Raw genomic sequence first — 16,835 nt, forward strand, 5'->3', positions numbered from 1 at the left:
TACACCAGTTATGTTGTATTCATGCAGAGTATGAGGGTTTGAGAAGATGGACATTTTATAGAGGTTATTTCAGAGATCAGATCTGATTCCTCAAGTATACATTAAAAATTAAAATGTCAACTTGTAGTAATATGATATATGAGGCAGAAATGTATTGGTATTTAAAAGAGAATTATTGGTTTCTGGGGGAGTTTGTAGAAGGTGAAGAAAACACTCAGCTGATCAATGTGTAATTATTTAACTTGTACATCATGTATTACAGCTGTTCAGCAAATATTAGATACATGTGGTTTTTCCCACTTTTATCTAATATATCAGAGGTGTGATATTTAATGGCTGAAGGTAGCAGTTGAGTAGAGGTTAAAATTGATTTTCATGATCATGTGATTTTTTAAATTTTTTTTATTATCAAGGACTTTAGGTTTGCGCACATATGCACACATTTACACACACACACACACACGCGCGCAGTATGGATTTATAATGAATTGATAACAGCATTTCCCATTAATAATTAATCAGCATTTTATCAGGAATTATGCAGTTAAACTGGTATTTTTATGTGTTTTTTCACTGGTAAATCCTTGAGTTGGGATGGGGAAAAACTGACTTCAAACTCAGTTGGGGAAAAATTATTCCTTTTAATGTTATTCAAAGCCTCCGAGTCATTTCTCAGGAATGATGCTCTGATTTCAATTTCAGCACTACATAAAACCCTATTCCCTGCAGACTGTGTTGCTTTTGTCTCTCCCTTGGCCCTGTGGCAATGGATTTAAGCCAGCCTACATCTGTGTACTGGTGCTACATCAGATGTTAAGTAATCACCAGAGAGATGCATGCTTCCTTGTTGCTTTAAATGTTCTCGCCTTAGCTGCTGCTGCTGTTGTTAAGTCTTTGTGTCATTTTCCTCCCACTATGGGCAGCACTCGTCTTCTACTGAAAGCTGGGTGCAGTCCTCTGTTTGGAGACAGCATCCCAGCATGTCTCCTATGCTCCTTAATGACAGCTGAAAGCAAGACCCAGTTACTTCTTATAAGAACATGTGAAAGCACCCCCTTGTAACGATGAATGTACTATATCAGATATTAAGATATTCTACAGGAAAGCATCCCTATGTAAGAATGTTGCATGCCGACATATTTGCCCTACAGGCTTAAGTAAAAGTGTCATTTCACCAGCTCATTTCAAAGGCTCACCATCTTTCTCCTGGCTATAACGGTCCCGGAGATGGAAGGTGAAATTAAGTTTATGAACTTCACTTGATCGCAGCAGAACAACCCATGAGAGCAATGACTCATAGTACTAATCCAGATAAGCCTGTATAGATGCATATAGGGTGTTCAGATTTACAGTAAAGCTACGCTGATACAGTGCTGCCAGCAAAGTTTGATAGTTGACTGTCAGTTTGTATTTTCCTTGCTACTTCATTATGTTCATATTTTAATTTCACATTTTTAATGTAATGTTAACTTTATATGAAATTAAACTGCAAATTAGAGGACAACATTACAATCTAAGGAAAAAGCTATTTGAACCTTATCTAATAATAAAGATGTCAGTTCGGATGACATAAGTAGTGAAAAAATACTTTAAAAAAAAATGCCTGTTATAATCTCCAAGAGTCTAAATTGACATTCAATTTGTGTATTTTGTCTGACAATCGATCTGAAACCAAAATATGTACAACAAAAATGCAAATTTCCCCATTTTTGGTTGAAATGGTTGATTCAGTGATCAAAATCGTTGCTGATTAATTTTCTAAAAATCAATCAATTCATTCATTAATTTAAACTCTCTTGGCGCTTTTCCATTATACAGTTCCAGCACTGCTCGGCTCGATGCTACTCGGTTGCGCGGAACTGCTGTGACTTCGTTTTATACACAACACAAACAATGACATTGAGGCAGTGGTGTACCTGCTGCTGGGTCCTTGGCTTTTTGCCAAAAACAAAGCAAGAGAAGCGAAACGAATCGCTGTAACGCCGGTATTTAAAAATGCCGGGTTTGATTCTTGTGTCGGATGGCTCATAACTCTTCCAGTGACGACACTCTCTGACCAATCAGTGGCCGGCAGTGTGACGTCACATATATTAGTATTGGCTCGGCTCACTTGTGACCTGGGCAGGTACTATCCCTAAAGGAAAAGCAAAAAAAAAAATGAATCAAGCCATGTCGTGCTAGAACTGTATAATGGAAAAGCCCCATATGTAAGCTGAAGTATTGACCCTTTTGCTGATTCTCCATCACATCACTCACGCTTGTGTTGCAGTGGAGAGCTACGTCTAAGTCTCTGTTTAATCATCTCTGAATCCATTTTTGCTTGTATGTAACCCTGTGGGGTAAATGAAAATATTAACTTCATCTGATCTTGTATGAAGTTTTAGATAAAATTCAAATTGCTTATGGTACTGCATTAATATGCCGGAGCTGCTTGAGCTGGTGAACTTGACCGGCAGTGGAATTGCGTAGAGACCCAGCAGTGTGGGTGGAGGAAATTGAATTGCCTCTGTGCACATAAAGAGTGGGTGTCAATCTATTGTACATTTTAGAGATAAACTGTAGAGGGAGGGGAACACATTGAGCTTTAGCTACTGCACAGTGTCAGAGATGAGTTGGTGTGAAAGCCGAGCAATTGCCTGTCGTTTTTAATTTAAGACATGTTTGTCAAAGAGTTGGTTTTAGAATTTACTACAGGTTGTAAGCCAGATAGATGTTTGGGAATGTGTTTGTGACCTCCTGTGTTCTTTGTATGCTGCCAGATAAGAAATGAAGACTGGCTGTTCATCCATGTATCCCTGTAGTACTAAATGACACTCGTTTTGTTGAGTAAAATTGCATTGATGTCATTTACCCATGATTTGTAAAAGCCAGCTTTACACATATGCATAGAAATAGTGCAGGTGTTTGCATTCAGTATTAAGTGTGACGTTGGATGTATTTTGTGCTCCTGTGATTACAGGACAGAGCCTAGGCTATGGATTTGTGAATTACGTGGACCCGAAGGATGCAGAAAAAGCCATCAATACCTTAAATGGCTTGAGACTTCAGACAAAAACCATCAAGGTAAGATGTCACGCAGAGAAATTGTTTTCTTTATTCGTAACTTGCATTGACATGTTGATTTGTTTCTCATTTCTACTGAGCAATCAGACACAATATCAGTCATATTCAACTCACCGAGATCAGTTACCATTCAAGACCAGCTGTAAAAATCCAAGACATGCAATTCATGTGTAGATCTGTGGGTTGCAGTCGCAGCATAATGAGGCTGGAGAAATGTGGGGTGGAAAGGGAGCCTATTGTTAATCTGGGCACAGGCAGCTTTGCCTGGGCCTCAAGTAGAGCAGAACTGTTTCTATGGTTGCATGTGCTGTAGCACTGCTGTATGCCTTTACAGGGAGGTGGCTGCCATTAGCATTCATCAGGCAATGTAGCACTCAATGTGCTGGTGGAAAAACTCATTTGCTTCATATAGTGCGGCAGGATTTGTGGATGGTGGAGCCAGATTATTAGATGTGATATTTTTTCACAGTGGCCTTAAGAGGAGCGAGCTAGATCCCTTTTCACATTGGGTAGAGGGGTATAAGAGAAAATACCTGTGGGCAAAAACAGATTTTGCAATAGTAAATTGATGTTTGAAATAGCATCAAATATGTGAGCATTTTTACATTAACATATATAGTCACCGGTATTGGGTATAGCTGACCTTAATGCAAATCTAACCAGCCAATCACATGGCAGCAACTCCATCCATTTAGGCATGTAGACATAGTCAAGACAACCTGCTGAAGTTAAAACAATGGGGAAGAAAGGTGAATTCAGTGACCTGGCATGGTGGTTGGTGCCAGACGAGCTGGTCTGAGTATTCCAGAAACTGCTGACCTACTTGGATTTTCACACACAATCATCTCTGGGGTTTACAAAGAGCGGTCCACAAATGAGAAAATATTCAGTAGGCAGCAGTTCTGAGTGAAAAAGCCTTGTTGATGGCTTGATGATCAGAGGAGAATGACCAGAGTGGTTCGAGCTGATAGAAAGGCAACTGTAACTCAAATAACCACTCGTTACAACCGAGGTATGCAAAAGAGCATCTCATGTCTAATCATGAAGCAGATGGGCTGCAGCTGCAGAAGAAACTGAGGCTATAGTTGACACTGTGGCAAAAGGGGCGTCCAGACCTATACTAGCAAAGTGTACCTAATGAAGAAGTCAGTGAATGAATATTGACATGTCTTCATTTCCATGAATAAAATGGAACACACCTTTTTCTTCCTACTGCCTCTTCCTCAGCTCTGACAGTAGAACATTGCAGCGCTTTTCTTATATATCGCACACCCAGAAGTCTCTCGCTGCTCTATCAGAAGTGTAAATAAATCCCAGTGAGGTAGAGGAATATACTTTGCAAATATTAGCATCAAATGAAGTGTGAAGGTGAGACTGGGAGGGAGGCAGGCAGTCATGAGAAGCGGTGAGGGAGTTGCCTTGCTGTGGGCAGGCAGCTCAGCTTTCACTTTCACTTTGTCACCCTTCCTTCAGAGCGGGAAGAGAGGAGGGAGTTATGAGTTGGGGTCACCAAGTTTTATCGATTTGAGAGTATAAAAGGGAATCTTTCCTGATGCTTTGATTAGAGTGAGTAGAGTTGGTTTGTTTTTTGATAGTCATTGCATAAGATTGCAGAGAGGGTCTTGGTGTAGAACCATTTAACACATCCGCCTCTGTAATTTACTACAGATGTAATTTACAGTCAAGTCACAAGAACCTGCAGCCATCAAATAGAGAGAATTTTAAGTTATAGCAGTTCTCCATAACTCCATCTTCAATCCACTCTTGTACTTCAGCTCTAAAACTTAGGCTCCCTGCATGTTGTTGTATAAATGTCTACATGAGTGAAAATGGGATGGTACACTGAGAAAAAAGAATTTGTGACTACTCAGGGATGTAATGATGTATTGATCCACAAGACCTGGTAGATGACTTTCTGCCTGACCAGGCCCCCCCCCCACCCACCCCCCCCCCACACACACACACACTTCCCCTCTGTTTATGAACAAATGTTGAATTATGCTGCACGTTTATCTGCCAAAGTGCTGGGGGTCCACAGACTGCCACACTGCTCTGTTGTCTGTCAGTGTACACAGGAATATTTGTGAAATGTTGTTGTATTTATTTTTAAATGAGAGCTGTCTAGACGGGCACGCCGGTTCATCCCTCCGTCACATTTCCATCTGATGTGATGGACAGAAAATGTGTCAGTTTAACTTTTTCTGGACAAACTGATTTGTCACTGTCAATTTAACCGATAAGAATAATTCTTCAAGTTGCACTCAGCGAAGAAAAATTTGGTGACAAACGCAGACCGTGAAGCAGACACATTATTGCAGCACATCATCCTATTGTTGTTACTATTATAAAAACCAACCAAATATTGAGGAAATGTGGCAGAGCAGTGAGAGGCTTGGAGGTTTTCTGACAGCAGTAAATTAATTATGTTGTATAAAATAGCACAGGTATGAATAAAATGTGTTTGTAGTGATGTTTTTTATGACAGTGCTTACAAAACTATTGAACCACTCCAACAAAAATCAACTGAAAGTTTTGCTAATTTTCTGACAGATGATTATTTCTTCCTGAAGCGGCTGTGAGACAGCAGAAGGAAGCACATTTTAGTTTTGCTGTATCTGAGTGAATTTAGCAGCTGCAGAGTGCTTTACAGTCTGTTTATTAGTCACAAACAGCCAATGACAGCAGAAATGCTTTAGCAGCCACAGACCGTGTGTGTGGAGTGTCTGTGTTTGTGATACTACTAACTCTGATCTTAATTTTCACAAAAAAATACATTTGCTTATTTTCTCCAGACCCTCTTGTCTGTACATTCATAGAGCTCCACAGCCTTGGGAAAAGTAAGAAGTTTTGCTGGAGTTGAAATATGTTAAAATTGGGAACATTACTATTTACTTCAATTCGTGCCATATGGAGCCAGTCTGAATCAGTCAATGTTTGCATATTAAACCAACTCTCCATGTAGTCTGGAAACTGAACACCTTAGTTCTCTCACAAGTAATAACATAGGCTTTTATTTCAGCAAAAAGGTTTTGCTCTAACAGGAACTGCCAGTGCTTGTATTCATTTAGCAATCATTTGTCCATAGAAAAAAAACCAATGTAACAAAATTGATGTGGTCTTGACGTTCAAAACTGAGTTTAAATGAGATTACACAGCATCATAAGAAGCTGAAAGTACTGACTGTTTAAACTAATGGACCTTTTTTTACAATGGCCATTAGATGTGATTGCATTACTATTTAGTATGACGGTGTATCTCAGGTTAACTCACAGATTAAAGTTGGTTTTAAATACTAGAAATTTGTCAGCACATGTGCTGTACTCCTCATGTTTGAAGAAAAAGTTGATCCTGATCTAAAGCAGTTTGTTGTAGAGATGTGTGTGTGCAGTACTGCTTGTGATAGAACTGTGTATAAGTGTGCCGGTGGTCATGTGAACTGTTTTTGCCTGTAGGTTTCCTATGCGCGTCCAAGCTCCGCCTCCATCAGAGATGCAAATTTGTACGTCAGTGGCTTGCCAAAAACCATGACTCAGAAAGAACTGGAGCAGCTCTTCTCTCAGTATGGACGCATCATTACCTCACGCATTCTGGTGGACCAGGTGACTGGTGAGTGGGACATGACAGCTGTCACACGGTTATGCTTTTTCCCCCCTTTTTGTTCCTTTTTACGCTGCCTCCCTCTACTCCCCCCTGACAAAATGACACAGCCAGGCCTGAGAAATACATCAGAGGTGATGGTGTGAGATCCCAAAAATGCAATTTTCCACTAGAGGTGTTCATAAATATGCATATATGGATAGAATATGAAATGGCTGTAAAGTAGCAGGACTCAATGCTTCATAATTTCTTTTCCCTCTCCAATCTCTCTTCTGCCTGCACTTACCTTCTCTTGCTCTCTCCTCCTTTTTCTTCCCATCCCCGAGGTGTACATGCAATGCCTGTTTCATGGCAAGAAATGAAATGCATTTAGAGCAGTTATATTCTCTATTTCTCAACTGTCATGTGGAAGCAGAGCCCTTATGAAACACTAATAAACAGAATCTTTCACTGAGACATTTCCCAGTGGTTCTACCCCTGTGTGTTGCTGAAACATATATTCCTTGAGGCATGTGCTATGGGAATGGTTGTCTTTTATTTTTCAAACGCAAATTTATTCCTGGAGAATTCACTTTGACTTAGCATTAATGGGGGGGGGGGGGGAGTGATCCAACTGTAAATAAACCCAATCACTAGAATCTTGCACACAAATTGACCTTTTAAGACAGTAAATCTGTTTTTCAGAAGCTTGTAATACAAGGCCCCGATGCACAAGATGGATAAATGAATTAAAAGTGCACATACTAAAGAAATGCATTCCAGATCAAATGCTGCAAATACTGAAACATAAACCAAAAACTAATGGACAAACCATTTAAAAAAGCACTTTAAATGCCAACAAAAATGTGCAATAAGAGGGGAAACATGGGGGACCCTCTCTTTTCTTTTTTCTTTTTTCTTTTTTTAAATTGGAAAAGGCAAACACTGCAGCTCAAGGCTTTTTGTCAGGTTGCAGGCAGACAAGACCATAAAGAGCAAGAATGCACGGATGACCCAAGAGAGCAGTAAGAGGAAAATAAGTTAAAGGAGCAATTTTCATCTGAACTTATGAGATCTGTTGGCTTATAATAAATGGCAGCAAGCAGCTTGTGAACTGTGGCTACTGAGTTAGTTAAAAAGTAATATGGGGAAGTATTGTTATTGCCAACTTAAATAAGTATCAGCTCGCTAGCTAATTTAATGCTACCTGTCTACCTGTGGGTAAAATTAGAATAAGTAAGTAAAGGTTGAATTTGTAATTGTCTTTATTACTGCAGTGTGCCACAATACATGGCACAAATTAACATTGCACTAACACTGATATAAAATCTTCATTAAAATCAGGCCAAATGTAGAGTTATGTACATTACATATTGAGGTGTGCTGTTTGTATGTGTGGCCATGACCATGGCACTGTGTCTATGTGTGGGGAAGGGGTCAGTGGAAAGAAGATATTTGATGTATGTATGCACACACACAATCATTTATAATTGGTAACATTGTTACAGTGATAGAAGTTAATTTTAGTTTCACCTCTTACTGCCCTCATGGGACACTTGTGCTCGTAAATGATCTTCAGTCTTGTTTTTTCCTGCTACCTTGTATTGACCCTTGATGGGAAAGCTTCAGTATCTTTGCCGATGTTTTGTCAAAACAAGGTCAGCGTTCCCCGTTATTCTGTTCTCGCTACATATTTTCTCCTTTCTTAGTGGGTCTCTAATGGTTATGCTTCTGCCTTTTTTATGTGAATCAGTTTTGGCTGTATTTCCCAGTGTGCTACATTTTCTAAGTGTCTTGGTGGTGTTCTTGCATTTATATACAGTGGTGCATGAGGGGTTGTGAATCATTTTAGAATTTGCATATGAATGTGATCAAACTTCCATGCAAGTCCCAAAACTAGATAGACATCAATTAAACAAATGAGACAGAAACCTTATTTAAATAAAATGATCCAATGTTTCATATGTATTTGTGGCAAAAGTAAGTGAACCGCTAGGGTTATCCATTCATTCAAAGGAGAAATAAGTCAGCTGATAACAATCAGGCGTGAGTCTCATATTAAAAAAAATAATCTTTGGTCTCAACTATCGAAGTCTGAGCTTCAGAACACAGGTTTGTGGAAGTGTGTTATGGCTCAAACAAAGGACCTGAGGACTGAAAACCTTTTAGAAAAACGCCACCAGTCAAATCTAGGACCATTGTTCCCCTCCCCCAGGAGCGATCGACCAACAAAGATCACACGAAGAGCAGGTGTGCAATAGTCCAGGATGTCACAATGGACCCCAGGGTAATGTCCAGGAAACTAAAGGCTTTTCTTGAGTCCACCATCAGGAAGAACATTGAACATCAGTGGTGGGCATGACAGAGTTGCAAAGACAAAGCCACTACTGTGTACAGTTCTCTTAAGACCACCTTCATAAGTCAGAACAGCTTTGGAAAAATGTTTTGTGAACGGGTGAGCAATAAATTAAGCTTTTTGGCTTAATGAGAAATGTTAAGTTTGGTGACAAACACACCCTGCATTCCAACATAAAAACCTCATCCCATCTGGTTTGGGCCAGCTTTGCTGCCTCTGGACCAGGACGGCTTGCAATCATTGATGGAACAATGAATTCTGAGTTGTACCATTGACATTCTACAGGAAAATGTCAAAGTATTCGTCCGTGAACTGAAGCTCAACATAAAGTGGGTCATCCAACAAGACAAGGATCCTCAACCAAAGAATGGTTAGAGCAGAAAAAAGTTGATATTTTTGAATGGCAGAGTCAGAGTCCTGACCTTAATCCTATAGAAATGGATACAATTCATTGCATGAACTTCATGCAATGAACTAAAATTTCTCCAAGCCGATGTGCAAGGTTGATAAACATTTAGATGAAGGTTGAAAATGGGTGTTATATCAATTACTGAAGGCAATTAACATCCATTTACCTCACACAAATATGCAAGATTAGATTATTTTTTTAATAAATAAATAATTATAATTAGTTTTTATTCTAAATACTTGTTTAATTGGGTTCCCTTTATTTTGTGTTAGGACTTGTGTTCAACTCTGATCACATTTTTGGTCATTTATGCAGAAATATGAAGAATTCTCAGAGGGTTCACAAACCTTCAAGGCACCACTGTATGTTGTTCTTATTGACCAGTATTAAAGCTTTGTTTACATCAGTAATGTCTGTAAATCATCAAAGAGTGACTTGTTGATGAATGCTCAAAACTCCAATCTTCTGTTATATATATTATTATATTATATAATATATTTTCAATTTCATGTGTTACACACAAGGTGTGAAACCTCAGTAAGGAAAAAACTTAAAGCATCATGTGCCAGTACCAAACAATAATCAGCAGTGTGCTGCACTTTAGATGTTTACATAAAAAGAATCATGTCACTGTGAAATAAAATAAAATGGACAGAAATCCTAATGAACAGTTTTTGCATTCCTAAATGGTTTGATTTGTGTCAGTGAAGTTGACCCCGCAGATCAGGAGCAAGCGTTTGTTCAACTGACAGCAGAAACTCAACATATGACTCATCTTTTGTTCATGGACTCTCCTCAGGCGTTTCCAGAGGGGTTGGCTTCATTCGTTTTGACCGGCGAGTTGAGGCTGAGGAGGCCATCAAGGGTCTGAACTGTCAGAAGCCGCCTGGTGCCACAGAACCAATTACAGTCAAGTTTGCGAACAACCCGAGCCAGAAGACCAGCCAGGCACTGCTGTCCCAGCTGTATCAATCACCCAATCGAAGGTACCCAGGACCCCTCGCACAGCAGGCACAACGCTTCAGGTAAAAGGGGCACACCAAAAAAAAAAAACAAAAAAAAAGAAAGAAAAGAAAAAAGATTAGAGTTAATACTGCTAGTGATGTTGAATCTGCTGACCCTTTGAGGCTTTTGATTGTTTCACAGCAGTATTATGAAAATATTCTGTGTTGGAGCTCATTAATACTCTGGACAGAATAATTCATCCCCATATTCACATTTTCAACTTTGCTGTGTTCCTCCTGTTGCAGACGTAGGCCTACAACACAATTCGGTTTGAGCAGATTTTGACAAACGTGGAAATGAGATGAGCAATACTCTGAGGGAAAATTCAATCAGTTGTTAGTGGCCATACATCTGGAAATGAATGAGCTTTTCAGTCCACTGATTGACCTTGGTGATTTTATTTTTTTATTTTAAAACATAATTTGTGGAAATCAGATTTTCATGCTATAAGAGCTTTGCTACAGTATTTTAGCCTAACCTAACAAGTTCAGTCAACTAGTTAATAAGACCTTTTATAATGAGGGAATAGCATGAGTTCTCACTTTAACGGTGGTATCAGAATTATTACTCATCTCTGTCATTTTGTCAAAACATCAACCTCATGAAAAGCATTTTGTATATTGAAATTAACGTGTATGTGTGTTGGTCTTTTTAGGTTGGACAATCTGCTCAACATGGCCTATGGAGTCAAAAGGTAAACCTATTTTCTTTTCTAGATCTCATAGTCTGCTTTAATTGACCCTGTGGGAAATTCAAACCTAACATGAGGGAGCTGATGAAACACTTTTTTTTTTCTCTCCTTGTGTTTATTTCCTGCTCGAGCTCTTGGCAACATTGCCTAGGTAGTTAACGCTGCATAAGGTAGTACCGATTCAATATGTGGTTGTTAATTAAAGAAAAATGCTCGTGTGCGGCCCCCTACATCCACAGTGTGCAAACAAATATATACATAATCCAAATGGTGCTGTGAATCAGGCTGTTTGTTTTAACAGCAAGTGATGATGTAAATATCTAGCATGTGTGCAGCAGGAAGAACCCGTGTGTGGGTTTTTGTACGTAAGAAACAGGCTGCTCAGACCAGTGATAGGTGTTACTGAAGACTACTTGCTCCTCTTTGGCCAATAGCGTTTCAGTGCTACACTTTACTGATGCTGGATTATTTGGTGACTGACACTGATTTTGGGTATAAAACATTTCTGCTCATGATCTGCATGTATAAACACACTCAGTCTAAGCAGGAATCCTCCTATAGTGTTTCAGTGTAACTGATGAGGACAGCTGTTCTGTGTGAAAATGCATTTATACAAGTTCAGCTCAAGATAAGTGAGGCTTCAGCAGTCCAAACTGTGGAAACGCACCCACAGACAGCTGAAGTGGGACTGATTATCTCAGAACTTGAGGACCACATTTGCACAATTTGACTTGTTAATACGACTCATGTTTACAAACCAACTAATCAGAATCCAACATGAACTGGTCTGCCTGACATTTTATTTCAACTTCCATCACAGTTTATTATATTTACAGAGCAGTCATTGAACAATATGACATGCATTGAATATATTATATATAGATATATTTTGAGACCCATTTTGCACTTGTTTTTCTTGACATGTAATGCACAATTGTTGTTGCACAGTTTAAGTCCCTTTTTGTTTAAATAAAGTAGGTTTCTTCCACATTTCAGATCTATTTAATGCAGAGGAAACTTAGACAGTGTTTCCTGGTGTTTCCTAACTTTAGAAGTGTTTTATCACAAATACTTTTTATTATTCACACTGAGGCATCAGTCCTCTAAATTTCACTTATTACTGCTAATGACAAATAACGTTCAGGAACAGCACAAGACACCAAACAAGGTTCCAGTTAGTTAAAGTATGGTTCAAATATAAGACACTTTTGTGATTTTTGTGCAAATTAGTTGAACTGCAGTTAAATATGTTTTTATGTTACATACCTGCCAGTGTGTATGGTGGAGCTGTATATGTGAGTGGTCATGGTGATGCCCCTCTGTGTAATTTACCTGTTATTTAAAATATGTTCCTCCTTTTTAAAAAAAAAAAAAAAAAAAAAAAAAAAGGTTAGTGAATAAAAGTAGGGCTTCTGACATTGATGCAGTAAGGTGCTTTAATCTCAACATAATGTCACAACATGTCTAGATTAAAGCTTTGTCTACGCTGCTTGTCTACATAACAAAGGACAGAATTTTACAATCTCTTACCTGCTATTGCACAAAATTGCATACATGTATTTTGAGCTTCATGCTCTTACCTTGATCTATTATGGACAGTGCTGTCCTGTTTTAAACTTTGTTGCATCAGATGTCTTTCAGGATTCGCCAGGATACCAGTTTGTCTAAGTTCAGTTGTATAAGAGTGTCTTCCTCAAGTATGATTGAAGTCCAGTCGTGTGAAAGCTCAAAGGCCCGTCACTAGCGACAATAGACTTGTGATTTCTTTTCTGTCTTGCTCGTTGGTTGACATCTTCGTTGCCAAATCTCTCTCTGGGTCCTTGATGCTGGGAGCACACCTGTCATGGTGGATGTTCCCTGAGAGGCCAACTGGAGCAGCTAATCTTACGTGACACCTGCTGCAATAATTCATAGCCTTCTATGCACTTTGAATTTTGTTTCTTCAAACTGTAAAACTACATTTACCAAAGGCCAGGGCTTTTGCATGCTTTTTTCCCCACTATTGGCCCAAACTCCAAATTTAATATGCCACTTTATTAGGGCCCGAGCCTGACCAGCGCCAAGCCCCTATTGTATCTGTAAACCGACATGCATGGGGTAGCGAGGGCCCGTTCATTGCTGCTTGCAGCTTTAATTTCCCATTATAATTTCAAATGAAATTTTCTCTTTCTTCTTTTTTTTCTTCTCGTATATAAATTGTCCATTCTGGAAACCTGGTTGGCACATGATGTCTCTAAGGGAATTAGGAAAAGTTGTATTTATAATCTGTTGCTCTGATGTACAAGCACTGACTTGTTACTGCCCTGTTTGCTGCAGTCAGGAAGACAGCTCCGTTTTAATTTGGTTTTGTTTTTTTGTTGGGTTTTTTTTTTCATTTTATTTAAGGCTGACTTCATAACTTATTATCAAGTTGTAGACAAATGTGTATAAGTTCAAAGATTAAGTGAAAAGGTGTGAACAGTGTATGGTGTAAAGACGGCTCAGAATGAAGCACGGCTAGTAGTGATGATCCCTGTAAAGACTGTGTTGGGCTTGTTGGCACAGAGTTTGTCTGATAAAAGGCCCATTTTGTCCTCATTTTGGCTCTTGCCTTGAACCATGTTACTTTTTGTGTTTTACAGCAGGTTTTCCCCTATGGCCATTGACGGGGTGACCAGCTTGGCTGGCATCAACATCCCAGGGCACGCAGGCACTGGCTGGTGTATCTTTGTCTACAATCTGGCTCCAGACGCAGATGAAAGCATCCTTTGGCAGATGTTTGGGCCATTTGGTGCTGTCACAAACGTCAAGGTTATTCGTGACTTCAACACAAACAAGTGCAAAGGATTTGGTTTTGTCACCATGACTAACTACGACGAGGCAGCCGTGGCCATCGCCAGCTTGAATGGATACCGCCTTGGGGACAGAGTGCTGCAAGTCTCATTCAAAACCAACAAAACACACAAAGCCTAATACCCACTGAGATTGTTTCTAGAAAACTCAGCAGAAAATGGAAACAGAAAATGGAAGCGTATTGACCGTAACTTTCTACATTAGTAAAAAGCTTTGTAAATCAGTGTTACGAAGAAAAACAATATTTAGCGTCCAACAATGTGATTTTTTTTTTCTTGTGTTTTTTTTCATCGCTACGCTTTGAATCTTCTTAATATTCTTTAAAAACAGGAAAAAAATACTGCAGGTTTGAATGCCTGTGATGTTGAATTATTTTGCTGTCTTTACAGATGGACCCTCTAAAACGTTACTATAGGTTTTGTCATTTTGTTGCGCATCTGCTTTGAAAAAGTAAGTCTTGTAAGGTTATGTGTAGTGATTTTCTTTGTATTTTTCTGTGTCCTGATTTGCCTTAGGTGCGTTATGCCTTCAGTGGTTAGCAAGTACTTATTTTGAACTATTTGCGGTTTTGTTGATTTTGTAAGTATTCCGTTTATTGTAATATCAGTTGGTTATTGGTTGGCTGCATAATGTTGCTTATTGTAAACTTAACGGATAAAAGACAAAAAAAAAAATTCTTAAAGCAGTACCTTGCCAAAGAGCTAAGAACCTCTTTGATGTGGGTTTAAAAAGCATCTATTTTTATAAAAAGAAAAATTTGGAGAAACTTTTTACTGGACCTGGAACAAAATATTTTGACTTGGATACTTTGAGAAATATCTTCATATGACACCTTGTGAGCTTTTGAACTTTACAAGAAAGTTTGCAGTGGTTGAAATTTCTGGAGAGATTTATGATGTAAAAGATACCTTTTGAGATCTTTGTATTATCTTTAGATTATAGAATCAATGGCAGTGCTGGTTTCATTTGTAAAATCATCTGTGGGTGCCCCCCGTCATCCTGGTTGTTATGACTAGCAGCTCGCTTTCCGACTTAATTTGGAAACGGACAAAAATACAACTTATTCGCAAAAGTGCATGCAAAATTATAATGTGGAGATATCTTAAAAGGTAAATGGGGGATATAAATCAGTTCTTCCTAAAGGATTCCCTTCAGACGGAGCCCATGGTGTTTTGTGGTGTACCTACGATATATCATTAGACTGATTGTCTTAATATCTACCAATAAGGGTTTTTACATACTTTGTATGAAAGATTGAGGACAAGCCAATGAAGGCAGCAGCTTAAGAAAACTAGTCTGAAGAAAGAACGGATTACTCCTGAGCTTTGAGCTATGTAAATAAGTCCTTTTTTATGTTGGGTATTTGGCAAATTTCTTTTGGTTCTAGTTTGGACTTCATTGGAAAGTGTGATATTATATAAATCGTTTTTCTTTTTTGGTTAATGGAGTATGTAAGGTATTTTCATTTAAAATATTTACCTTTTTAATTTTAGTTTCCCTTCAGTTGAAATTAATTTGTTGTCCTATGGACTAGCATTACAGTGCATCAAATTTGTTGGTTGTTTGGTCTGTAGATAGTCTTGCTTCGTAAAAAAAAAAAAAAGGTATTAAGAAACTATAGACATTTGTTTTTGTTTTTTTATATATAAACATTATAGATATATATATTTATGTGGTAAAGAATGGATATAAACCACAGTTTTGAACTATTTGATTACTTTTTTTTTCATACTCATATATATACGTAATGCATATAACCTGTCTTTAAAATCGTAAAAAGGTGTATATTGCTTTATTCACTTTGGGGGAAGATCAGTGAAGCAGTTCCATTAACAATAGCAAAATTGGTTGCAAGAGTTTGACGAACAACATCTTACTCATCTAACAAATGGAGGCGGCTCGGGCCTTAGATGCACTGAATACTGCACCTGCATCCTGCTTGGTATTTAAACCAATTACTAGTCATGCTTCCCCTTAAAATGAGCAGTGTGCTATGCATTATATAATTATCTTTGCAACTGCTTTTTCTTGTTTATCTATTCCTTCTTTGTGTTACTTGTAAAAGTTAAACTTTAAGTCTAGATGAGTTGTGATACTTGCTGCTGTGGGGTGTGGACTACATCTTTCATGCCTGACCTGCCATTATTGAAAATATTTTTTCTTTTCTTGTAATTTCCTCATGATGATTTGGTCTTGACAAATTGTGCTGATGGTCCGGCATGAAAACATGTTCCCTCCCACCCCTCTTATCTCAATTCTTAATGTGAGAATGATTATTTATTTGAAGTTGTATAGTCTGACTTGGTTCACAGCATTTTTGGAATAGAATATCTTCTGTTGAGTATTTAAAAGGATGTACATGTTCTTTACTTTGTGTTTGGATACTTTGGATTTTTTCCATGTTCAGTACATCAATAAATAAGTTTGAAGGGCAATGCAGCTTTGTGAATGGATCTTATCATTCTTTTTTTCCTGTTCGTTAAAAAGATGTTTATGACAATTTAACATGTAAAAATGTCAGCTATTCAAAATTTGCCACACTAATCTGTCTTGTTTCAATTTCAATTTTAATTGTTGAACCTTATTGCTCTGCTCTCTTTCGCTCTTTTTCATTTTAAAGTTGGCCAGGAAAACTGTATATCTGGATTTTCTGTAAAGTGTTTTTGTTTTTTTGTTATTTTTTCAGTGCATTATTAAGAATTTACTAATCCTGCAATTTACTAATTGTGGGGGGAAAAACTGCCTCCAATTCCAGTGAATCTTGAGCAGCATGAACAACCAAAAACTATTTGTTCTTCAAAATCTGCAAAATGCTAAATTGAAATGAATAGTTTGACATTTTGGGTAATTAACTTATTCACTTCCTTGCTGAGTTTGAAAAGATTCCACTCATATCTGTCCTC

At 38.2% G+C, this 16,835-nt stretch overlaps 1 protein-coding gene across 2 annotated transcripts in view; it reads left to right on the forward strand.

Annotated features, from left to right (window-relative positions):
* Positions 1-16,375, forward strand: part of elavl2 (ELAV like neuron-specific RNA binding protein 2) — a 31,175-nt gene extending 14,800 nt beyond the window's left edge. Inside the window, exons 4-8 of one of the 2 annotated variants that reach the window (XM_053343468.1) lie at positions 2,960-3,063; positions 6,516-6,669; positions 10,204-10,429; positions 11,065-11,103; positions 13,722-16,375. In XM_053343468.1, coding sequence (XP_053199443.1) covers positions 2,960-3,063; positions 6,516-6,669; positions 10,204-10,429; positions 11,065-11,103; positions 13,722-14,052 — 854 coding nt within the window. In that variant the 3' untranslated portion in view covers positions 14,053-16,375. The remainder of the gene's footprint in view (positions 1-2,959; positions 3,064-6,515; positions 6,670-10,203; positions 10,430-11,064; positions 11,104-13,721) is intronic. The other variant, XM_053343469.1, reaches the window with a different exon arrangement.
* Positions 16,376-16,835: the final 460 nt, after the last annotated feature.

The sequence above is a fragment of the Scomber japonicus genome, chromosome 22 (genome assembly GCF_027409825.1).
Source record: "Scomber japonicus isolate fScoJap1 chromosome 22, fScoJap1.pri, whole genome shotgun sequence".
Lineage (NCBI taxonomy): Eukaryota > Metazoa > Chordata > Actinopteri > Scombriformes > Scombridae > Scomber > Scomber japonicus.